General features: G+C 39.9%; 1 protein-coding gene across 1 annotated transcript; it reads left to right on the top strand.

Annotated features, from left to right (window-relative positions):
- Positions 1–3,321: 3,321 nt before the first annotated feature.
- Positions 3,322–25,623, top strand: alg6 (ALG6 alpha-1,3-glucosyltransferase). The gene is made up of 14 exons (XM_034210532.1): positions 3,322–3,507; positions 3,704–3,788; positions 4,329–4,418; positions 4,629–4,717; positions 4,845–4,927; positions 5,432–5,496; positions 5,761–5,946; positions 7,652–7,787; positions 11,470–11,555; positions 18,590–18,674; positions 19,195–19,265; positions 20,449–20,517; positions 22,149–22,341; positions 24,348–25,623. The coding sequence occupies exons 1-14, from the start codon at positions 3,426–3,428 to the stop codon at positions 24,543–24,545; spliced, it is 1,518 nt and encodes a 505-aa protein (XP_034066423.1). The 5' UTR covers positions 3,322–3,425; the 3' UTR covers positions 24,546–25,623.
- Positions 25,624–26,322: the final 699 nt, after the last annotated feature.

The following is a 26,322-nucleotide window of genomic DNA, read 5'->3' as shown; positions in this document are numbered from 1 at the left end:
AAGGTTTCAGTTACAGATGATGTTAAAATACAACGTTCAAATATACCAGATTACACGTGACTTCAATTGGAAAACATTATTCTTCAACCGAAATAGTGTTACAATATTAAATGTAATACAGGGGAAAACTACATAATATTTGCATTTATGTTAATATTTACCCATTACTTTAGTTTGTGTTTGTTTAAATCAATTGAACCAGTCTGCTCTTATTAATTAACCCGTTATTAAATGTAATCGAAACAAAAGCAGTTTTTGGTGTTTCACGTATTCATTTCGCAAACAAAACAAAATGCCGATTTGATGAATGTGCTCTTTTGCAGAACAAACATTAGACTGACCCTCTCGATATTGACCCATGCAGCTGCACTTCCTTGTGCACAGGTGTATGGAGTCTGGCCTGTGTTCCCACAGCTCCAGCAGACAGGCTATATTAGTCTCAAGCAACAGTCTTTCATAAATAAAGTCCACTTTGTGGGTTTGGTCGTCCACTTTTTAAACCAACAGAGCGAGCTTTAGTAAATGAGCCACAGTTGAATCAACAGTTAATACACGTTCATTTAGATAGTTAAGATAATGTTACATTGGTTTGAGTGCAAGATAAGTAAGGATTATGGTTATGATGTGTGTCTTTAGGTGGTTTACACACCATATCAATCAGATCTTCAAGTGGGAGAAACGTAATCTAAACCTTAGAAACTACAGATCCATAGAAACTCACTACATGCTACAGTTCAAATGTTCCAAGGACACTTCAGTGAAAACTATATCTTGGGTATTGGGTTTCTCTCAAACCCTACAGAAAAAAATATGTTCAAATGTTTTGGAGCTTTAGTTTATTACTAGTTAAAAGGACATTTGGGATAGTTTCAGATAGATGAAAATACATAGAGCCAAAAATATAATAGAATACACTTGTTTTCAGTTAACTTATATAGTAAGGGGATGATCAAAAATGACCTCTACAAAGGTTATAATTTGTAAGGAAATACAAATATACCTGAAAAAAGTATAGCATTTCTTTCGGGAATGTAATGCAGTAAAACAATTACACACAAACACACGTTTTTAGGAACTGCCTGAACACTGCTTTGACATAAAGAGTTCAGATGTGAGTCAAACACGCGCACAGAGGAAGTATTTGTCCATGTAATCATAAGGTTACAACTTTACTGTATGTAATGCTTATTCCACAGTGTGGCATGTCGGAGTGACTCAAGTGCAGCTAATATACTGTACGTCTCACTGAGCCATTTTCCAATGAATTGGAGTTTGTAGTCATAGAAAGATATATTTTACTATATTCATTTCAGTCTTAACTTTTAAGCCAACATGGATGAGAAGATATTATCAATTGACTTTACTAGTTACTTTGTTTCTAATGTCAAAAATACTCTTTTAAAAGATAATTTCCCCCTATTTTCTGTGTTAAAACTGTGAAATAAAACAACATCCAAGAGAATAACATGACAAATCATCAATCAAAGGTATCACTTGTTTCAGAAAAGATCCACCAAGCTTTTGTAAAATCAATCCTATGCAGGACCTTGGATCACATCGTGTGAAGATGGAGGGACCAGCTATTATGAAGCCGAGCAGTCCCATTTCACATGTTCAATGCTGGATTGTAAACATCCTGGTGATAACCCACATTAATGTGTTATCTTTGACCTTTACATCAGAGAGGACATGTTGAGTGTCAGTGAAAAAGACTGACACAAAACACTGTGATAGGGAGTTTAGGGAGGCTATAAAAGGCCCAGACAGACATTACATTCCTGTAAATGCACACCATGTATACTGGTGAATTTTCTAAACAATTAATTGATGATGCAAATTAGAGCATATTTGTAGTGAAGAAGGACTGCCAGGACTTCTTAACACTTCACAGACACACTTACCCCCGGACTTTTAGAGTCACTGTAATGTGAATGTGTATTTCTTTTTAACAAAATAGTGAGTTTTGTATTATGGGTTGCATTGTTCTTATGTGACAAAACATCAGAAAAGACGTGTGACTTGCTTTAGCAAAATGTGACTTATCATATGATAGAGTACAATGGCATTGGCAAGCAAGGCCTAGGCCTCCATAATAACTAGGTCATCTTCCACCACAAGCTATAGCCTTCTCCAAGGCGGAGATCACAGACAGTAAATGTAGGTATGCAGTTACTGAATATTTAAAAAGGCATAGAGATGAAGCAATAAATGACAAAGTAAAGCTGGCGTGGCTAGGCATTAATAACTAATAGGTACCCCTGAGTTATAGGCTGCTGCCTTTGTAATGAAAGTGTCATTGCAAATCAGCAGTTGTCCGAGGTTATTATTATTTATGCATAATTGATGCAGGAACCACAAGGAACATGTCTCACCCAACAAATCCCAACACCTTGGGAACAAAGACGATGGTGTCAACAGAAGGAAAGGTCACAGAGGAGAATACACCCCTGGGCGGAGATTTACATTGTGAAGGGAGGCTTGCATTTTATAACTATACACATATCTGCACACAGAAGGGCACAACAAACTAGTTATAGAAGAGACAACTGATCCTCTATTGCTCCACATGAGGAGGATGATCCCATGCCAGGATGTTGCAATGGAGTTTAAAATAGATGATATGCATGTAGTTATATTTCTAAGATGTCTCAAATTATGGTTATACTTTTTATAACATCAAAGGCTTGCTGTCTGCATAGTAGTCATAGCAATGAGTTAAATAATCACATGCCGAAATGGTCTGGCTTAATGATCCTGATATAATTATTTTGAGATGTACTATCATTGATTGGAAAAAAGGGGAAATCGATTGTCATTAAATAATTTATACATTTTGTTCCACAGCCTGTTTTATGTTATTTGCTTACTTGGTAATTACATTATTGGAAATGCTTATGTACTGCTCGATAAAAGACACTTATTCAAATTCCGACCTCTAAGTTTAACACAGGGTATAAGTTATTATTGAGTTAAGAGTGGACAAATAGACCTTTAATAATGCACAATATCAATCAATCCATCATAAATCTCATCTAAACCGATGTGGCATTTACATTACTAGGAATTTGGCATCTTCGAATCAAATTGGTAGCAATACCGATTCAGTGGCTAGTGATGTAATAATATTTTTAAGGGAAAGTAAAACTACCTATCTATCTGCCATAGCTACAATTAAAACTCGTTTAATAAAGTTACTCTAGCTTAAATTATGTAGCGATGTTTCGAATAACGATAATATCGTCTTTTTCTGGGGGTTCCTGAACGCCTCATGTCTTTCAGAGCTACGTCACCCGGCAGTGCCCAATGAGAACTCGCAACGAAGTCTTGATTGATGACGTATACAGGAAATGTAGACATATTCCAAAAGCAGACAGATATTTTAGCTTTTATTTCTCCTATTTAAGATAATTTAACCGGACGAGGTTATGCAAACGTGGAGTCTCGTATCACTTTGTGTGTTGCTCGGTCTTGCTGTAAGATGGGGCGTTTCGTTAAACTCATATTCAGGTAGGAAATGTGAAGTTTATCGTTGACATGCTGCACCACTGAGTGCTCAATGCTACACAGCTGATTATTTGAGTGGATATAGCGTTTTCTTTACTCATAGCAGGGTGGTGCTTTTGGCTGTGTTTGGTTACATGCTGTCAGTTCGTGATGTAAGTCGGGTTCCCATTAATCAGACTAAAAGCTTTTTCTCCTCCAGGGGCGGGGAAAACTCCCATGTTTGGCGACTACGAGGCTCAAAGGCACTGGCAAGAAGTGACATACAACCTCCCTGTGCAGGAATGGTCAGTCTGAAGTTTGTTTACTCAGTGGAGCAAGTTTGAGAACGCCAACATGTTCAGGCAGCTGACAAGAGAAGGGACTCTTTTGGTGTTTGACAGGGACTGGACATATTGTAGTGATCGCACTTAAAACACTAATGTAAATTAAATGATGGGAGCAGATTCTGTGAGTCACCTACCTACAATACCAGTAGTATGGGATGAATACAAATCCAGAGGATAACCAGAAAAGTGAACCCATTAAAGCTGAAAATGCACGTATATAACAGTTGGCTGTACAAGTGAATGCAACTTAGGATATTATATCTATAAGCAATTCAGATGTCTACCTTATACTTGTGGATAATGCCATTTTGAATACTATTTAACATTGGCTTTAACACCAAAAACAGATTTAGATTCAGAATTATTACTATAAGTGAATGATTACCAAAACACATAAAAATATAGAGACATATCAATACAAATAAGCCACTAGGGGTTTGTTATTATGCTATTTGTCAAATGTCAGAATAAATATATCTGACATTTTTACTTATTCAGGTACTTCAACACCACTAAGAATGACTTGAACTACTGGGGTCTTGACTACCCTCCTCTGACTGCCTACCACAGCCTGATCTGTGCTTTTGTGTAAGTATGTTTTTATTTATCTCTGCTTTCATTTTTATAATGTTTATTCATGAACATATTTGGATATTCAATGTTTTGTCAGTTATAAAATGCCACAAATGTTCTACTTACTTGTCCATTCTAAGTACCCATGGGTAACTCTAAAGCCAGCCTGTCATTTAAGCATTATAAATACCTTCATTTCTATACTATAAATATATTTTCCTGCAGAGCTAAGACGATAAACCCTGAGTGGGTGGAGCTTCACAAATCCAGAGGTTATGAAAGTCCAGCGCACAAGTTGTTCATGAGAGCTACAGGTACAGTAACTACCAGAAAATAAAGTAAAATGCTTCATTGATCCATATTAACCTCAACCTTAAAATAACAGTTTATTTAATTACAAAGAAGATTTATAAAATAATACGGTTCTATGTTCTGTTTCAGTCCTGGTGGCAGATTTGTTGATATACATCCCTGCTGTGGTTTTATACTGTTTGTATCTGACTGAAGGATCCTCTAAGAAAAAGGTAACACACTTGCCCGGTATGAGGTGAAATCTAATCATTTTTTCAACTAAAGACGAAGATTAGCCACCTTTTTGGCTACAGTGAAATATTGTGGTATGAGAAAGTTATTATTGCAATAGAAATTATGCCATCATATTTTCCAGGAAGTTATGAATGTATAAATGTATTTCCAGTACAGTCCATTAAAGTGGATGTTTTGTAATATATCTTAATGAAGCAAACATTACAGGATCAACACTAGAACAATTCCCAGCATACATTGTACAGCGCAACATGGGACAGACTATTATTACCTTAGGATTCTAATAATGAATAAGCAAATACTGAGAAGAAAAAACGATTCATTTGTTTAGATGTCTCTTTCACACAACAAAGTTTGCAAATGAATGTAATGTGATTCAAATTACATTGACTGCCTCATTGTATAATAATGACCAGTCGACTGTAGTTCATTTTTAGTTACGTTTTACCCTTCAACAACTAATAAATGCTCCTTTTCTCCAGGTTTCCACTCTGCTCTGCTTCCTTTTATACCCTGGCCTCATTCTTGTTGACTATGGCCATTTCCAGTATCCTTTATGTACAAGTGCATTTCTACTATTTATTTACTCTGATATCATTATTGTAATTTGCCTGTTACCATCTCTTAAGGTCAGTATTTCACTGACTTTGGTCCTAATCCTAATAGATTACATTAACACATGTATATTATATAAGTTATATTGTCTTGTATCTTTTAAAGCACATACAATAGTGAGGGTTTAAATATTGTTAACTACGTGAAAAATAGAATTGAAGACATTTTAGCAGAATATAATCGTTAACCGAATCAGGTACAATGGAGTGAGTCTGGGCTTTGCCCTGTGGGGGGTTCTGGCTCTGGGGCTGGGCTGGGATGCTTTGGGCTCCGTGGCTTTTTGCCTGGCTCTCAACTACAAACAGATGGAGCTGTACCACGCTCTGCCCTTCTTCTGCTACCTGCTGGGGAAGAGTGTCAAACTGGGCCTGATGGGGCGAGGGTGAGTCTGTATCTTTGTCTTTTGTATTGTCTATCTTCTGCACTTAACATTGTTTTCTTTATATTTTAACAGTTTGTTTTGTTATCTACAGCATTTATTTCCATTGCATTATGTCCAATGTTCACACACACACACACACACACACACACACACACACACACACACACACACACACACACACACACACACACACACACACACACACACACACACACACACACACACACACACACACACACACACACACACACACACACACACACACACACACATTCAGATGGGCTCAAGAACCCTTAATCATATCCCTTAGATACATTAGATGGCTTGGATGTAATTTACATGTCATTTGTTGACATTTATCAATAATGTTCTGGTACATTATATATATCCTGCACACCATTCTTCCCCAACTACTACCAAGTAACAGCATATTACACAAATATAAAAACATGTACAATAATAATTACCTGTCAGCTTTATAATTATACAAAATATCCTTTCATGGCCTTAATTTATCCAATTATTTTCCAAAGAGTGTACTGAAGGAGTCTGCACTACATGTTCTAGAAGTGTGTTACCTGCACAAAGCATGACAGTTGTTTTACTTTTACAAACATGTATGTTTAAACCATTCATCCATTACATTCTTTGGTTGTCAAACAACTGTTATTGTTGTCAAATATTAGTAATTATGTTCATGTTTTATTGTCCTCCTAAAAACAGATATGCAGATATCGTTTACCACTAAGTCATTATTTGAGTGCTATATTTAAATATTTGTTTTAGCTATTCCCTCATCTTTTCATGCACTCTTGTAACTCCAGAAAATGGTCAAAGTTCAAGCTACAGTGCACCGACAGTACAGTGTGACCAAATCATTTCTCATGTGAGAGATGTATGGAAAGGGATGGGGGAAAAAGAGCTACAAAAGTGATTCGTCATTCCATGTCTGCCTTCTTAAAAGAAAAAATGAAGGGACAGTCCAACATCCAAGTATACTATTTATAGTTTGTAAAGAACACAACTTACTGTATGTCTCAGTAAAGCAAAAACTGGTATAGAGGTTTATTATAAAGATTATGTTTGTGTCCGTGAAGACATCATTTCTTTATATAGGTTTTTTCTGTAATGCATAGATATGTCAGCGAGTGTTTGAAGCAGATACGTAGTGTGAGTCTATAAGTGAGCAGTGTCCTCAGGAGAGCCTCAGAATGACTGAGGTAATCAGATTGGATGCTGTTACTAGTGTGTCCAGTGTCTGTTTATCTAGTAACAATGTACCAAGGGCATTTAGTAGCAAATGGAGAGCTGGATTAGAAGAGCCGGGGGGGCTGGGGAGGAGATATGTCCAGATGTCTCTCTCGCCATGCCCAAACTCTTCAGCTATGCCGCGTGTGCAACTTAACCAGCAGCTTCACAGTTACAGCTGACGAGATAGTCTGACCTACACAGGAGACTTTCAGCTGATGCATTGCTTTCACTGCATTCCTCATCACAAGGGTCAAATCCCAAATGTAGGACTTGCAGACAGCATGTTCTAATTGTTTGAGGAATGGCAATAAATGATGACAAACTTAAATGTCAACATTTGTATTTTTGAGTAAATTACTTTAACAAACAATGTCAAAATGTTGTGCCTATGTTTCCATTGTATCTCTGTACCTTCTGACATGATGCTTGTCTCCCTGTGTGCCCCCCCTCCTAGGCTTTTCCTGTTGGTGAGAATTGCTTTGACAGTGTTGGTGACTTTTGCCCTGTGCTGGCTGCCCTTCCTGTCTGACCCCGGTCAGGCCATGCAGGTGGTCAGGAGGATCTTTCCCGTGGCCCGCGGTCTGTTTGAGGTACAGTAGTGTTTTTTCAGTGAAAAGTCAGCCTGGAAAACCACATCGATCATGCCCTTGAGACTCTTAGTTTTATCAAAAAAAGCACTTGTACTCTTGTCATGCAAGCTATCTAAGAATAGCCACCGACAACCCCAACATATATTTTAAAAACACAAGTGGAGGAGGATAATATCCCTTCTTTTATCTTAAGATAAGATGATCCACACAGGTCACATGAACATTTCCTGTGGCAGTTCTCTTTGAAGTCTTAGTTGTCCTTGAGCCGGTGCAGATGTTTAACCTCGTCACTACCCTGTTCCAATGTATGCATGAGAACGTGTATCCCAAGGAAGTTCAGCAATTTCTGAGTAAATGTGATGTGTCCTGAAATTCCTCCAAAAATCCAATAGCACAAAAACAGTCCATCAGCAAACAGGCTTTATCAGAGAATTATGGACATATTCTAACTAAGTGTAATGAAAAGAAGACAGTAGTTTTACTCAAACATCGGTACCACTTTACAATAAGACTACCCTTATAAAGGGTTTACGAATAGTTTGCAATTCATTTCTTAATTAAGTTGTGAAAACTTTATAAATCATTAATAAGCTTTTATAAGACATGAGATAAACAGGGCAACTGTGACCGGTTGCTTGCCAAATAGTGAGCTCACATTTATCTGTACTGCTAAGCCTTATTAGAAATGGTAGTAACTCATTAATAAATGGGAATGTGTTTAACACTTTACAATAAGGCTCCCTTTTGGCAGTTATAAATGTTAGTAACTTGTAAATAAATGGTCATAAAGAGATGCTAAGAAACATCAAGATGGAAGGGGGGGAATCAACTCAGTGAACAAGAGATACCAAGGATGCTGGCTGATGAAGAAGACGAAGTAAGCTAGGTAGCCAATATAAGGCTTAGTCATCTTGCCAAATAGTGAGCCTGTGTTGACGTATGAAAACTGTTAGAACTGGTTTATAAATGGTTTTTAATGATTAATAAAGTGTTTACAACCTAATGAATAACCTAATTATTAACCCTTTATGAATCCTTTATAAGGGTAGTCTTATTGTAAAGTCGTACCCAAACATCAAATGAATGGTCAGTCATGTGGAGGGTGATTGTTTTTTTAGAAGAGAGAAGTCTGATGTTTCTGGGAGAGCAAATAAGGGGTCTTTTTCTTACCTCTACGTAAACTCATTATGTAGTTGCAATAACTGTTTCATTAGCTCTTTTATAAAGGGGCGTATTTCAAGAATCTTCTGTGCTTGTTGTACAAATATATTATTTTGGTATTTTTAGGCTATAGAAAATGTCTTCTTAGACATAATAAATAATATTGGATATTCACCCAACTCCTCACTCTCTTAATATTTTCATATAGTCCTTAAGGGATAAATGGAAGCACAAGGCTGTGACCAGTGCATGAAAGTCAAACACCGGTCATGCCCTACACACGGCTCCATACACCCAGCATGGCGAACACCCTTCCACCCCGCAGTGCTTAGCCGGCGGGAAATGGATATCCTGTAGGATCAAAGAAAACAGAGGAATAAAACGGGGAAAGGTCAGGAGATCAGTGTCACTCTATCTCTGGGAGGTGTTGGGGTCCGGGACGTACAGTAGGAGGATATAGATAAATCGTACTAATTTATGGCCTGGGTGTTTTCAGCACTTCATAGCAGAGCCATGTTCTAGCCGTATGAACTGATGAGTGGGGCAAATGCTACATTTAAAGCCGTATCGGAGCACATCCGACAACTGTTGCCTGCTACCGACTTTATCTTGGGAAAGCATATAAGTATGATGGACTGTTTCATAGCATGCACATACTCACACACACACACACACACACACACACACACACATTTGTATGCTGTGGTAAGTCAGTAATTGCCTCTGAGAGACAAAGAGGCACAGCACTATGATATTAAGTTAAAAATAATAGTGCGATAGTTTACAGAGAGTACTTCAACTGGCAGCGTTGAAAGCTGTCACTGAAGGAGCAGAGCTAAAGTAACTGTGTTTCTGTGCTTGCTGTGTGACTGACAGCCCAGAGGCCAAGGTTTTTGCAGCTCTCATTTCTAAAACCCCCGTATCCTTCATCTTGTCCCGGTCCCTGAGGTGGCACCCACCACAAGGTCTCGCGGATGTGAGAAGTAATTGAACATTTTTAACAGGGGAGCAGATGGCAGTGTGCGCTGTGGCAGTATTTGTTCAATGAAATGATGCAAACATAATACACAGGGTGTGAGAGACACTATCCTCTCCTGTGACGACAGCATGAGAGGCTGTGGGGGTCGCGTCGTCCTGAACTAATTGTGAAATTGTGCACGTAAGCAGAAGCTTTGGACAAGGGGACAGGGGTGAGAAGGAGGGTGCTGGTGACTGGTGGTCGTGGCAGCTTCTGGGCGGGAGCAGTTGTAAGTTTACCCACTGAGCTGCATTCTGGCGTCTCACGTTGCTGCCTGCTCACAAAAATGGCACCAAATGCTTCTCCCTGTGAAATTCCATGCTGGCTTATAGGTGAAGGTGCCGCGCTGCTCTTGCTCCCCTTTCATTTGCCGATGGAACCCCCTGCTTTTCATATGTTGCCTTTTGGCTGCTTCCAGGAAACTTCCCGTAGTGGTTATTTGGAGCGGGGAGGAAAAGAGAAAGGGGCTTAAACAACACAAACGCTGGACGGCCCATGCTGCCATTAATATAAGATCCACACAGCTGTGCTGCGAGCAGCTGTAGCACAGAGCAGAGAGAGGAGGCCAGAAATAGTTTCTCTAGACTGGGCCACACTGAAACCACTCACTAAGGAATCATAAAGATGATCTCGGCACGCTGTCTCTGTGACGTGTGATATCATAGTGCAGAGTGGCGGCTCGGGCTTCAATATCATCTGATCCCCGCACAACTGCTTAAGCACTTAAATCGACTGAATCTCACAGCAACGCCCTGCTCATGTCGTATAAAACACAAATACTTTTAGCCTGGTATTAGGGCTGTAACATAGCTTCCATATTATTTAGATATCATTTTACAAGTTATCTACAAAAACAACACAACATTGATTGATACAGTATGACATGAGAGAAAAAGCAATGACATTTTTATTTGGAGCTTCAATGGTTAGTTAATTAATGAATTTGTTAATTAATGAATTTGTTCATAGACATAACATTTATCAGCAACTATTTAGAAAATGTATTTATCATTTGTCTTACAAAAATACCACCCTCTCCACATGTGATTTTTTTGCTTTTTTCATATAATTTAAAATCAATATGTAGGTTACAAATTGAGGTGCTAGATCTGTGAATTTGTGGTATACACTTACAAAAAAATAAAATGTTTAAATTTAAAAATAGATTGCTTGTATGTATGTTTCATTAGTTGTCTGTGGTTGGTCTGTATCTGCTGGTTATGCAAAAACTACTTTGGTTTGACATTTGACCTGTGTGCCCAAGTTTACAAATAAGTCCCATGCTTTTTCTGACAGGGGAGTCAATTTATGGAGGAGGGTTACGCATTTATGCCCCTCTGGAATGCCCTGGGGTATTTTTATTGCACTTTCAGTTGGGAAATTATTACTTAAAGCCATGTCACCTATTTGCTCTTCAAAATGGAACTCTGAATGAGTTATTTACACAGGCATCAAGGAATGTGTTTAATTTAAAAATGATTGTTTGTTTGTTTGTGTGTACAGGATAAGGTGGCCAACACATGGTGCAGCTTGAACGTCCTGATGAAGATCAGATCCATTATGTCCAGTGACTCCCAGATGTACCTCAGGTAATCCCTCTGTCTGAAGATTCCACTTCTACTCCCCTATCTTTTGCTGAATCGTTGTGTCTCTTCTTCTTCTGTACCTAGTTTTTGCTTCTTTCATGTCTTGGGAAAGCAAGGCTTGCCCAAGAAATGAAAAGTGTGATACAGCGGGGTGGAAGTAAGAACATCCCTTAAGGAAAGATCTTGAGAGGAAAGTCTAATGTCACGGCTGTCTTTGAAATTTTTTGGCAAGATATTGAACTGCCCAGGCAGCTATGGAAATGTTTCTTTTCAGAAATGTTACAGATTACGTGTTTTATTAGATGATTTAAGTGTGTGAAAGACAAATAATCATGCTATTAGGGGAGACCGCGTTGTGAACACTGAGTGCTCATTACATTTAACTTGAGTTTCTCTCCAGACTACCCCACAGAGCAGCCAAGGGAAGTATTAGGATTATCTATTTTGACTAAAAGCTGAGAACCTGTTGGATCACAATGGGAACACAGTTGTGTCATGGTGGAGCCTGCTTAAATAACCCAGCATCCTAAATTTAGAAGTCTTGTGTTCGCATCGTGGACACGTTTCTGCCAGACTGCTAAGTCCGGGGATCAAGTTGGACTTCTTGAGTGAAGTGCATTTCAAACAAATGAAAAACACTCTTGTCTTTTTGGCACGGGGGCAAATTGCTTAACGCTCTGGCGTGGGCGTGCTGTGTACATAGAATGAATCAGCTGTGAAAAGTGATCCATGTCCTTCCGGACCGCAGAACCCTGCCCAGCACATAACACACCCGCTGTCACACACACTAAATACCCACTTACTGCTCCTTCACTACTCTCCATCTACCACTATCATTATCTCTGTCCATCTATCTATTTCCTAGTAAAACACATTGTTGCCCTCACGCCTTGAACTGACTCGCTGCCCGACCTCTAAGCACATTCACACACATAGTCACTCTCTTCCGGTGCCTCCACCCCCAGCAGGTGACAATTGAAGGGTTAAACTAATGCCTGCTAACCCTGAGAAGGGGCCAGTATTTGGTCATTTCCTACATAGCGGAAGTCTTAGTTGGTAGAGCAGGCGGTATCTAAAAAAAAACAGCGAGATGGATCCTCAGTTGGATTCTGGTTCGTCCTGTTGGTTGTTTGCTTTTGACCTCAAAACCAGATCATCTAGTGCAGGGCTGGGGAACCTTTTTCCTCTCAAGGGTCATTTCAAACACACCTTGTCAGTGCTGTCATCTGCCCCCAGTCACGTGACTTTGTTTACAATCTGACAACTGGAAGCAAAGGAAAGCCCTCTGGCCTCATATGGCTATGGTGATCATACCAAATGCCTGCCTGGCGTTAGAGTATAGGGGACAAACCAGGGGACTTTACTTCCTCTTGACACCGTCGGTTATTTACAAAAAAAACACCTAAATATACTTGTTATTGTGCTTCTGTCTTTCTGTGTCTTTTACTCTGCTCCGTAAACTCCCTCGACGAGGCCGCTCGCTCTCTTTTCTTGATCGCCCTCTCACGGGTGAACAGTTCAATGTCCCGCTTCATTGAAGGATATCAGCCATGTCTCTACCACTTTAGTTTGACCATCTCTGTTATTAAGTTATGGAATACTAAATAAATAAGTAATTAGATACCTTACCGTTACTGCGCTCATAAAGAATGATAAGAATAATGCGTATTGAACTGGTTTCATTAATTAGTGATTTTATTTAAGGTAATTAGTTAGAAGCCCTATTTTATCAGTATGTCTGCACAGCAGTTACAATGGTCAAACTATATTAAAACAGGATTGTCCCCATTTTTTCTTTAATAGTTACTAACATTAGATATTTTAATGAGATATGGACCGCAAAACAAAAAATCTGCCTGAATAACGAATTTAGCAGTGTACATAAGTGTCACTTGCAATGACAGTGTTGTGTTTTTCTTTATTAACCTTTTACATTAAAAACAAGTTAGAATTTTCAAAAGGTCTTTTTTCGGGGGGGGGGGTCCTTTTTCCAGTTTAGAGCAATAGCCCCTCCAAATGTCTGTGCACGTCCATGCATGTGAACATGATTTAAGTGGGAGGTGGACCTAACCTCCTCTAGGGCGGTCCTCATCTCCTCTAGGGGGGTCCGGGGCATGCTACCCCGGGAAGATTTTTTTAAATGTTGAAGTTAAATGCATCAGTCTGGTGCACTTATGGCGCATTTCCACTGCAGCGCGGAGCTCGCTTTAAGCGTGCCGTGCCCGGCCCGTTTTTGGTTGCGTTTCCAGTTGGCATAGTTCCGGCTAGCGGGTACTATTTCACAGTTTTTCTCGCCCCATAAAATCGAGGTTCTTTCCGGGCCAACAACCAGGCTGAGTCGGGCTGAGTATGCTAAACTAAAGAGAGAATCGCTGGCAAGGGGGCTACAACAAAATGAACTTATTTGACCGTGATTTAATTGTAATACACGTTTCAAAATGATGCCGAAGTAACAACATACTGATACCAGTTAGTAAAAACCATGAATTAATGCTTTGACAAGTCTGCAGACAGACGGCAGGCGAAAAAACTTTTAAAATGCGTGTTTTCTAAAAGGAGATCGGCTAAGCTAACGCAGTGTATGCTCCGACCGTCCACACTCACAACAACGGCCTATACAGACATAAATAAACCAGCGACTGTATTCGCCATGACACAGACAGTCTGTGGTTTGTACTTGTTTAACTTTTGTCTAGTTTCTGAACAGATATGAGTAGCTGTGAGCTTGAGTGCTAACAGCTAACGGCTGATGTTGTTATTCTGTGGTTCTCATTGAAGATGACATCACGGCTCCGCCTACACTGAGTTACTATAGTTACTGCCCCAGCTACTAAACTGTAATGGAAACGCAGCATAAAGTGAGCCATTCCTAACAAGGCCTAAAGGCCCTGACACACCTACCCGATTTTGGGAGCCAGAGGTCGTCAGAGGCAGTCGAGCATTCGTGGCGCCCTACTCAGGTTGGTGTGTCCCGCACCGTCGTTGCTTTACGGCACATTTTCACACCTCCCACGGCCGATTCAACATGTTGAATCGGCCAAAGAAAGTCGGCCAAATAAATCACTCTGATTGGCTGTTGCCTCTTTTGAATGACGAATACACACTACCGCTGCGTGCTGGTAAGGGTGGAGGAAACTTCTGTGTAGCAATGCAGTGGGAGTCACCGACTCATGAAGGAGACACGGGATGAGCAGGAGCTTTGATGTCAAACACTGATGGTTTATTTGGAGTTTCGGCTGGAGAGTTGACAAGACAGGTGGTGTGTCACGAGTTGACACAGCGGTTGCCAAACCAATTCTGAAGAACTCTTTCTGTAGCTCGAGGTTTTAACTAGTTCGGAGTGTAATAATCAACATTCTTCATCAGTGAGACTGAACAAATATGGACCCTGAATCTAACTAGAGCTCTCGTCCATTAAAAATAATGTGCGCCAGGGAACCTTCGTCCCTGAACAGTAAACTATCATGGCGGCTTGTGCTCTGTCATAGACTGGCAACAACAATGCGCCCAAGCTGCTCCTCCTTAAAAGAGATAGCAGCTATACCCAAGGCCTTAGACCAGTGCTTCTCAAAGTGTGGTCCGCTGACCACTGGTGGTCCATGAGCGCCCCCTAGTGGTCCGTGAGTATATTGGTAAAATTTCACATTTTAAATAAATAAATAAAAGTTTTCCGCACTCTCGCGGGAATATCTCCACAATGGAGCAAGCTTAAGTTTCGATTGCATGATATAGCCCAGCGCAACACCTTCATCACACATGTTGCCACTTGTTTGTACCATTTGCAGGCGATTTGTAATCTGTTCTAGAAAAACGATGTGTTTTGGATATTTTTGGAGTTAGGTGGTCCGCGAGTGTTTTTTTATTGGTTAAGTGGTCCTTGGTATGAAAACATTTGAGAAACACTGCCTTAGACCTATGCCATGGGAAAGGAGACAATGAGAGGAGAAAATGATGAACTGTGTCAAAGGTTGAATACCTAGGCAAATTATTCCCTAACAGTAAGGACATTTATTGCCACTCGTCGACTGAAGTCTTTGCGGTGTGTTCGTAGGTGGGCGCCGTAGCCGACGCAGGCGACGTAGCGGACGTAAAAGTCGGGACGCCTTCAGTACGCGTTCTTTGGTCTCAGGTTAGTGTGTAGCAGCCTTAACGAGGCCTAGCCATACCGAGCGAGGCCCTGTAGTGGAAATGCGCCATTAGAGACCAAAATTAAGAGATCTATGGATATATCTCTCAACACCAGAGGTCGCGTTAACCGAATATTTTCCGTCTATGACGGATTTTTTTTTAACAATGACGGAGAAATCTGAAAGCAGTCCGTCATTTTGACGGATTAGAACAAACTCGGAACAGCACCAAAGTTTCCCCGCAGCGAGGCTCCGGTGTCATGCATGCCTGCCAAAAAGGAAATGATACCGTTTCCAAACCCAACTTTGCCGTACAAATCATTGAAATGTCTGTGAGTTTTGGCTTTACGCTGTGTGCACTCCCGCGAGGTGCAGTGGGCATGCATAACACGGCGCTAACGGCCCGTCTACACTACAGGCATCGAAAAAGCTTGAAGCTGGGCGATTTTTTGCGACCAACAACCAATCACATGAATCTCCCGCCCCCGACATACAAAGCAATAGCAATGTTAAAACGAAGTAAACTGGATATAAAATCCCCAAACAGGCGAAAACCTACCAGTTTCACCCACTGTCTCTGCCACCTCCCTCCATGCCTGGTTCCTCCGGTTTGTATCCCGGTAAATAGTTCTGGTCGGAAAGAACCGGGTGATTTGCTACCGTAATTTCTCGTTTGGAATATGAGGAAATGAACTGCTGGTCTGGCTCTCCCAGCTTGCACGCGGTTTGATTGGCTAGCGCTTGTACTGGCGGCAATTGCAAAAACGGGATTTGATTGGCTGACGCCAGCTTCGAGCAAGCATCGAGCCTCAAAAGTTGAACATTGTTCAGCTTTTGACGCCGATAGACGCTCGCGATGCTTGCAACGCCTTGCCATGCTACCCACAATGCAGTTCGGCGAAGTTTAAAAATATCCTACGTCACCCCATTCAAATGAATGGGCGAAGCGTTGAAAGCATTTTTTGACGCCTGTAGTGTAGACGGGCCGTAACAGTTCACGAGCGTGCGCCCCGCCCCCCGTTGACAGTTCACGACCGTGCTCTCTCCCCCCCCCGGTTGACAGTTCTCTCTCTCTCCCCCCCCCCCACACCACCGTTGACAGTTTATGACCGTGCTCTCCTGCCTTTACCTCACTGAGCTGAGGTTATCAGCCTCTCAGTCTGTCAGGAGAGAGCTCTCTTCCACCTGGTTGTAGAAAAAGCTCCTTATATTGTTAGCATAGCTAGCTAACCAGATGCTAATTTCCCCGGTACCGCTCTCTCTCTCTTGCTCGCTCAAACAAAATGCGCTCATGCCACACACACAGAGCCGAGCTTCACTGACACACAAAGACCCAGAAGTACTTGTACTCTAATGCAGTGTTTTTCAAAGTGGGGGCCCCGACCCCCCGGGGGGGGCGCCAGGGGGGATCACGCAAAGTTTGAGAGAAAGGGGAATTTTTTTCTTTTTTTAAAGTACTTTTTTTTTTCTTTTTTAGATGTTATAAATAACTGCATATCTATCAATTAATCTATGTGTCCTTTGATGCCAATCTTTTAATATTTTGTATTTCTTAATATTTTATTTTTTTGTTTTTAAATCACACGACCGCCCTTCAAGCCAATCAGAATCGAGCTGCCGCTACTGAGAGTGAAACTGAGTATCTGCTCAGCTTTTGGAGCAAGTGAGAGCTAGTGAATATTTCGCTCTGCAGCTGGATGAGAGCACGGATGCAGCAAATATTGTTGTTTATATATATGAATATAAATATGTTTATTGTTAATATTACTGTTGAATATTATATATAAATAGCTTTCAAAAATGCTACAAATATATGTTAATTGTTCATATTACTGTTCAAAATTATATAATATTATAAAGACAGAAATCACTTTAAAAATGCTTTAAAATATGTTTACTGTTGATATTACTGTTTAATATTGTGTTAAGAATGTTTATAACCGAAGACACAATCAATGTAATGAATGACAAACAAAAGATAAATACCATTTTTTTTTTAAGAATAACTGATTATTAATTATTAATACAAATATATATTAAGAAAATGTATTAAGCTGTATGATTAATTAGTCATATTTTCCTTCATAATGTACTCCATCAGCCAGAGGATAATGCTATATGGGGGTCCTTGGCATGGCAAAGTTTGGGAACCCCTGCTCTAATGTATCATATTCTTTTTGATGGCGTTATTGACTGTATGATCAGTATGACAGATGAACAGATCGCCACTGGGCTTACAACTAAAGACACAGCCACGCAAAAACTGCAGCATGTGTTGTGTATGGCTCCTTATCATGGATGTATAATAAGAATCTCCTTAGGCCACTACTGCAATTTTTGAAGTGCCGGAGCGGCGTTTCGGTGCTCTCCGTCAGCAATACACCCCTGTCAGACGAGACATATACCACGTGATGACACGTTAGGCTCGTGTTGTGTTCAAGGAACCTGACATTGGCCAGGAAAAACCGACACTTGCTTGTTTAATTATTTTGTCTAGATTTCTTTAATTGTTTTTGTTTTTGCTTACCTCGAGGGCCGTACCAAATGGTCTCGCGGACCGTATACGGCCTGGAAGCCGGAGGTTCCCCACCCCTGATCTAGTGCCACTGAGTGAAAACAAATTGTGTGTTTTATCATTCTGGCAAAATAGAGGTTTATTATTCAGTTCTCTGAACATTATCAGCAACGTCAAAAAAATTAAACAAAAGAAAGATGTATAATTTGTGTAAGCCTGGAATGATTTCATATTGACAGCAATTTGATTAAATACTCTACATGTCTTCTGTTGAACAATAATTTGTACTTGCTGAAGAGACTTCATCTTCCTCTGTGGGTTTTCAGATGTGTTTATGCATGTTTCAACAGTGCTGATGTGATTTAATCTGAACCACTGTTTGTAATGTTTTTCAGTTTTGCCTGCACTCTTCTGGCGGTCTTGCCTTCCTGCATAAGACTTCTGACGAAGCCCACCTTCTGGCAGTTTAAACTGGCATTGGTGAGTGACATCTAACTGACGTCAAAACGCATGTCCTCAAACTGTTTATTTAATGGTCATATAGAGACTAAAATATTAGTTATTTAATTATTACAAGTTTAGGACTTTCTGCACTTCATCTCCTTTATAATAATTACTACATAAAGTTAATTGATACCTCCTTTTATCCATAATTTGTTTTCTTACCTTCACTGCCTTTATTAAAAAGTATGCTTTGCTGTATTATTGTTCATTATATTCAACATATTTTCTATATAGTATGTCTATTTTATTTATATGTATAGTAAGTCTTTATATTTTAAACGCACACTTTATCTTTAATTTTATCAGCACCACTTCACTATTATTTATTTATATGTACAATTTTAGCAAGTTTTTATATTGTCCTGTTCCTGTAAGCCAGTACAACGAAATTTCGTTTTAATAGTACACTCTGTGTCTTGTTGAAATGACAATAAAGTATGTCTAAGTCTAATTAACAGTCGTTTTTGTACCAACACCCTCGGATTTTCCCTTTTAGGCTAATTCCTCTCTGGCGTTCTTCCTCTTCTCCTATCAAGTCCACGAGAAGTCTATCCTCTTAGCTGCTTTGTAAGTACAGAGGTAATATTTCACCACATGCAACAGCACAGCAGCTGTGGTAACAAACAGTAATTGTACTTTTTCTATCTTGTAGCGATACCTCAAATATTCATGAGTATAGATTTAATTTCTGCTCACAAGGAGCCATTCGCCTGTTACCCCGCTTCAGATCTCAGTTTATGTCCTGCAGATTGTTAATGAGTTGAAGACGTGCGCACTTTGTAAAACTGACATCGCCCTCCTTCTGTTCTCACACAGTTGCAGAGGAAAAATCTATTTAAGTACAGACTTGCTACTGAGGGCTTACTCACCTCTGTCACCATACTCTGCACCACACAGACACAAAAGCAGCCTCTCAGCTTCCATTGTCCTTAATGTGAGTAAAAGCACTGCTTTCATACATGAGCATAAAGATGTGCATGTGTGCGATTCATTAAAATGTACCCCCATATGTTTAAAGCTGTGTAGGTACAGAGTGAAGTGGCATAGATTTGACTTGAGCAAGGGATTTGGTCCCATGATCTGGTCTCATCTATTAATCTAGATTAGGGTAGATTGTTTCTTTATTAACTATTGAGTTATATCTCCCACCTGTCCCCCTGAATCAATCAGTAATGCATGTCCAGGGATTAGGAAAGAATGGCAGGCAGCAGCTCAGGGCGTTGTTTGCGCAGGATCAATTATTGGGCTGTAACAGGATCGCCAAAGAGCACTGGCTGTAATTATGGGCTCAGGGGCCAGAGGAAAGTGCCCCCCTCGGAGCACTGGCTCACAATGACGCAGGCAACCAGGTTCAACACACAACAGGCCTTTGCTACACAGACACATATATATGTGTCCAGAAGAGATAACTTCAACTTCTTTGCAACTCATTTTAGGTATTTCATGTTGAAATGTTATAAGTAATTAAGTTGTATTTTTGTATAAACATACATGCCAGTGCAGATTCAGTAAAAAAGCATATACAGATAAACATAATTGTGCTACAACCAACACTTGACTGCCTTGTGACTGTGAATAATGGATTAATGTGGATGTCAGTTGCTTTAATATTATACACGCATGACATCGGTTCACATCCAGCTGCGACCTAACATGGCCTTACTTCCTTTCTAACTGTAAAATTATATTAAATGGTGCTTACTGCAGAGTGTGTTCAACAGGGAGTTTATGCAACCGTTATCTGTTCTAGGCCTGCCTGCCTCCTGCTGAATGACCTCCCCTTGATGGCTATTTGGTTCCTGCATGCCTCTACATTCAGGTAAGACTGTGGAGGAAAGCCTCCTGTCAAAGCACAACACATGGTCTACACACGATAGGTAGTAGATGGATTCCAGCTGGCTCTAATTATTGTCTATTCTTTAAATCAGAGGTCATTTACGGAGCTTTTAAACCTTGCATAAGCTAAAAGAATGAACATTTAATATGTTGTGCTTTTGCATTGGACCTATACAAACCTAATTAGTGTTACACTTTATTTCAAGCCATTAATAAAGATGTTTTATATGAGGTATATGTTGCTGTTATTTTTATAATCAATAAAGAAGCCATTGCTAGCTAGATTAGCATCACCAGGTTAGCAAAGGGAAAAGGTTTTCCTGAATCTGTCCAAAGGTACCTATCACCTTTTAGAGTTAGCTAAATACCAGGTCATTATATGCTGTTTGTTTATGTGAAGATACAAATATTTAAGAAGAAAAGTACTGTCAAAAGGCAGAATTTGTTTTATTGGAGCTTGCACAACTTTTTTAGCTAATGTTTGCTAAATTAAGCTACATATTGCTTTTATAATCGACACCACTGAGTAAGGTCAGTAATTCTATACATCTTTAAATGTGCCAATGTTACATTACATTTTTTTCTAATTGACCCTTATTCAATACTGTCCCTGTCACTTGAAGCCCCAGTGTTCATTGTTCAGCAAAGGTTATGTGATTGGACTTTGGGATGTCCTGGCAGCTAAGTAGTCTGGTTCCACATAACTGTAATGTTTACGGATGGAGTCTTACATCTCTCTTTATTTCTCACTAGTGCCAAATATCAAATGAAGAACACCGTAGAAATAAGCTTGAAAAGCGATATTGATCTACTGTGTGGGTTGAGCTGAGGACCGTGAATGGAAAAGCCAAGTAGTGCTGCAAACACTCTGTCTAACTTTCACCAGCTGTTGTTAAATTCTTCCGGCAGCACTAATTGTTGTGTGTGTGATTTAGTATAAGGATATCTGGGGATTACACGGCATAGTCTGCAGTCCTGCCTTCTAAGTGTGCGTTGTGTAGGGACAGGAGGTCATTCTGTCTCTGCTACTCAGTACAGCCTGACTGGGACTTTCACATTATCCACATCCTCTACAGAGTCAATTTAAAGAAATACAGCTTTTGTTGGCGTAATTGGCTTAATGGATGTTCAGCTATAGCAATTGTAAGAGGAAATAATGCAGCTTGTCTCAATAAATTGACCAAGTATGTATTTCCAAATTGTTAAACATTTATCTGATGAATGGTGCCATTTAGAATGAGCAGTTTGTTTTCAGTGAATGGGTTTTTACAAGCCAGGGTGATGTGCGATGTACTATAAGACAACTGTTGTTCTTGTCCGTGCCCTTCTGCTAAACTAAGATAAGCTTTGCACGAATGTCAGAGCCATCCCATCCCAGGAGACGGACTGTTTGTGCAGGCCTGCTGGAAAAAAGCTATGTGGTTTACTCTTGCCCTGTTCGAAGCAAACATGATACTGAACATAGTGATGTACTGTTGGAAGTAAACAAATTACTTGAATATACCATTGTAGAAGTGTATATCAAAGCTTCACTTTGCTTGCCTCCCTTTCAGAGTCATTGTACATAACTCCAGACGTTCTAAACTTGAAATGCACCATTGTCCCTCTGTGCAGCATGCTGCCTCTGTTTCTGAAGGACGGTCTGCTGGTGCCCTTTGTTGTGACCTCGCTGGGCTTCCTGTACTTCAGCATCTATCTGCTGTCTGCACTGGAGCGCTGCTCAGAGGAAGAGCTGAGACTGGGAGCCTACCACAAGCTGCTGTTCTGCCTACCCAAACTGGACCTAGCATGGATTGTAAGATGGAAGGTCAGTATGGGGCAACCCCCCCCCGGTGTTATGACAAACACTGCATCATCATCACTGATTCTGTTCAATTTAAATGCAAAACATGCAATGTTGCAGCAACATAAATAAAATAAATAAAAAATAAATCTCAATAAAAACAAAAGCAAAAGACGGAGTTTGGTGGTGTACACAACTCAACCAAATATTATATAACGGTTGATTTAGTCATTCTTAGATATTTTAATGTGGAACAATTATATATCTTGAACAATCTGAGTAGCATTGCTTCGTTTAAAAATGTAGAAGATATATTTAGTAGGGAAAAATAAGTTATTACACAATTTTCCCCAATGGTGTGTCCCCAGTCATGCTTAAGTCAACAAAATGTTGTACTTTCAGGGGACAAAGACTACATTAAATAAGTGTAAATGTATTTTCCCGGTTTGTAACAGGTAAATGTTGTAGGTCAAGCTACAGAGGTGGCAATCTAGTGTCCCAGAGATTTGTACAGGAGGAGGTAACAACTGTCATGGTGGTTGTGGCAGTTCTAATTAACTGCCAATACAATCAATGACATGCAAATGACCCATTAACACAGGTAGGGAAGGCAGTATTGTAGGACTTCATCTATTGTGTTAATCACATCAAACTGATTGTGCACCAGTTTGTAAAATGTGGTTATTGCATCTTCATGATGGACATCTTATGCAATGAGTTTGTTGAAACATTAGACAATCCCAGTTCAAAGTTGGTATGACCACAGATCAGTTGGCATGAGTTTCTCTCTACTAGTGTCTATGTTGAATGTACCACTAGGAGTCACCAGAATGTTCTGATCCTACATACAGGGGCTTTAAGTTTAAAAGGTTTTTATTCTGACCAAGATCATTCTCAATAAACAATATAAAAGTTAAGATACTGCTGCTTGATTACGTTTATAGTTCATATTTGCGCTTGTGCACGGGGGAGAGGATTCACAGCTGATGCATTTGTAATTAGAAGGGGCTGATTTCAGGATCCCAGGTTGCCCGTACTTTGAAAGCAGCACTAGATCTAAATTGCAGCCGTGTGAGAAGATATACCCAACTGTATAAATAAAGATCATGTGCCGCTGTAAGTTGTGTAAGCTGTCCAGGGATGAAAGCCACTGACAGCCCCAGGAATTATTTATCACTTATTTAAGTTTCCACAGCGTCTGAAGTGGCTGCACCGCCAGCCCCTTAGCGACAGGGGCTCCGGTAGGGTGTCAGAGATTAAGAGAAGGTGTCTTTTTATAGCGCGTGTCATTAACACAGGTTTGCCTAGATATATTTATTTACACAAGCAGCATAAATAGCGAGCCCAGATGATGGGCGATAAGGTTTCATAGGTTTAGGGTGGCGGGGAGAGGTGTGGGCATGGGGTGTTTCCTCCATCTTAGTTACCGACTTATCTCTGGCTCATAAAGCTCAAATAGACACATGAACGATCTCAGGCTCAGTTCTGTTTACAACTCTGTTACAAGGAAAAAGTAGGCCTTAATTTAAATTGGCTATTCTGCGGAGTGATACTAAATCAGAGGTTGGTGTAAAAAATAAAGGGACACTTAATATCAAGGGAAAAGCTGACCGTATTCTCTTACCCTGAGGTGTCTAGGCTTTTTTATTTTTACGACAGATTTGGAATATCAATTTAGTTAATACACAAAAAGGGGCATCGAGGTCTCCAGTGCATATACACTTCCTCTTATCATGTGACAGAAGTGCCATATTAAGGTTACATGGTGGAAGCTAAACCATCTCCAAGATATCTGAGCAATGACAGTTATATGTGGTTGAAAGATTTAAGAAAAGCCAATGAGTAGACTTGAATTTGAGATCTTTTTGTCAAAATAATGTTTCTAAAAAAGCTCTTGACCAGTTATTTCAGCCTAACTTTGTGAAGTTCTTTAGTCCTTTCATTTTGCAGTCATCATACTTTATGATCCTGTGTCCCTGTTTTCATGTGAATCGGTTGATAACCACGCTGTTTCTCTGTCTGTGTTACAGTTCTACGTCAGCGTCTCCGTGATGGCCGGTCTGAGCATTGCTGCTGTTGCTCTGGCTCCTCCACCACATCTACCCGACTTGTTTCCTGTGCTGGTGTCTATCGCTTCTTTTAGTCACTTCTTGGGAACATTTATATATTTCAACATTGTCCAGTTCAGCGAGCCGCCCAGCAGAAAGAGCCAGAAGAAGAACAACTGAATGATGCCTAAGGCAGTGATGTACATGGCAACATATCGTTTAACAAACTGCTGCAAAATGCTTCAGGGAAGCCAGTGTTACATTAAGAGGCATTTAAACGTGCCATAATGTCCCCTGTGGAAGAAGCATTAATGTAGAGCTGCAATTATCGGTCTATAAGAAACATTATTGATACCTTAAGTCATTTTTGAGCAAAAATGCAAAACATTTGATATTTCCAGCCAGACAAATATGAGAGGTTTTTCAGTTCCTCTTGTGTTATAGTAAATTGAATATCTATGGGGTTTGATTTTATTGCTCAGACACAAATGAGATTTGATGGCATCACCTTTAGCTCTAAGAAATTGTGACAGGCACTTTCACAGCTTTCTGAACTTTTATAGACCAAATATTGTATTGAGTAGATCATCTGCAAACAAACTGTTAAGGAAATAATCATTTGTTGTAGCCATAAACAAAGGGTACTGAATAGGATTTTGCAGACTTCAAAATCACTATGCTACAAAATCAGAGGACCTGTGATATCAGTACAAAGTAGACGGTAGTGATATTTTTTCAGTTTGGACCAAATGAATTCAAGAAATGATTCCCCCTTGTGCGGACCTCTTGCATATTTTTTTGTATTGGACTAAACACTATTGCTAGCTAATCAATCAAGTACCAATAGACATGCCGTGTGCAGCCCATTTGACTCCAGCGAGCTCTGTGCCTGGATGCTTAAGCTACGGGGATGGCCACAATACCAGGAACACCTGTTGTAATGTTCAGTAATTGTAAAGACCAACATGGGGAAAGGTGTTTAATTTTCCAGTAACTCTTTAAGCCATGGTGTTGCTAGCCTTAATGGTATTGTAAGGTGTTTCTCTTATTTTGTCTACCCTCAGTTCCTCCTCTGGGTATTGTGATTTAAACACACTCCCTGGCGCGACTGGACTCCGGTCTAGCAGGAACTGTTAAACATTATTCATGTGAACTTTTTCTTTACGGTTTTTCTATTGTATATTTTCATCTATCATTGAAGTACTTTTGTACAAACTTCGTTTTTGTGAAAATAAATAACATTTCTCAATGACCTAAAGTGAACATCCGTTTTATTGCCCCATTGTTAAAATGATTTAATTTTTGAGCAGCTTCACATAAACTGTCTACATTTACCAAGTAGTCCGCTAAATCACCCCTAACAGTCTGGCAGAGACAGAGCCAATAATTGGACAGAAATTATATCTTTCAAAGCTTTTACTCAACATCATTAAATATTCATTACAAGTCCAAGATACTTCAAGGGTCCTGCACCAAAGACCTGTTCATTTAAAACAAAGCCAGTGACGGGAGAGGCCTTAAAAAGAAATGATGGAAGGTGACATATCTGAACATAATGCCATAAAGTTGAAATACCACAGAAAGAAAGGTACAAGCAATTTCTTTCTCCAATCTCTGAGCTAGTTAATGACAGGCATAAAAAAATCCATTACAACTATAAATGTTATCAGGTCAGTGAGGGTTGCCCGTGCATCTGAGGCTCTAGGCTGGCTGCCAATATGAGCCGCTGGGACAAATAGGAGCCCAAGATCTGAGTTAACTGTTACTACAACGGGACAGGGACACAGGGGGCCAATTAGAGGAGGGGGAAAGGTGCTGGTCTGCCATTTATTACACATGTTTGTATAAAGGTATGCTAATACATTTGGAAGCTGCAAGGACATATGGGAATTCATCTTCCCACATTCTGAAATGCAAAATATGGAAAGATTAAATAGTTTAATAATCAATGAAAATA

Source organism: Gymnodraco acuticeps, unplaced genomic scaffold (genome assembly GCF_902827175.1).
Source record: "Gymnodraco acuticeps unplaced genomic scaffold, fGymAcu1.1, whole genome shotgun sequence".
Lineage (NCBI taxonomy): Eukaryota > Metazoa > Chordata > Actinopteri > Perciformes > Bathydraconidae > Gymnodraco > Gymnodraco acuticeps.
Note: the sequence above shows the minus strand (reverse complement) of the source record. Positions and strands in the feature narration are given on the sequence as shown.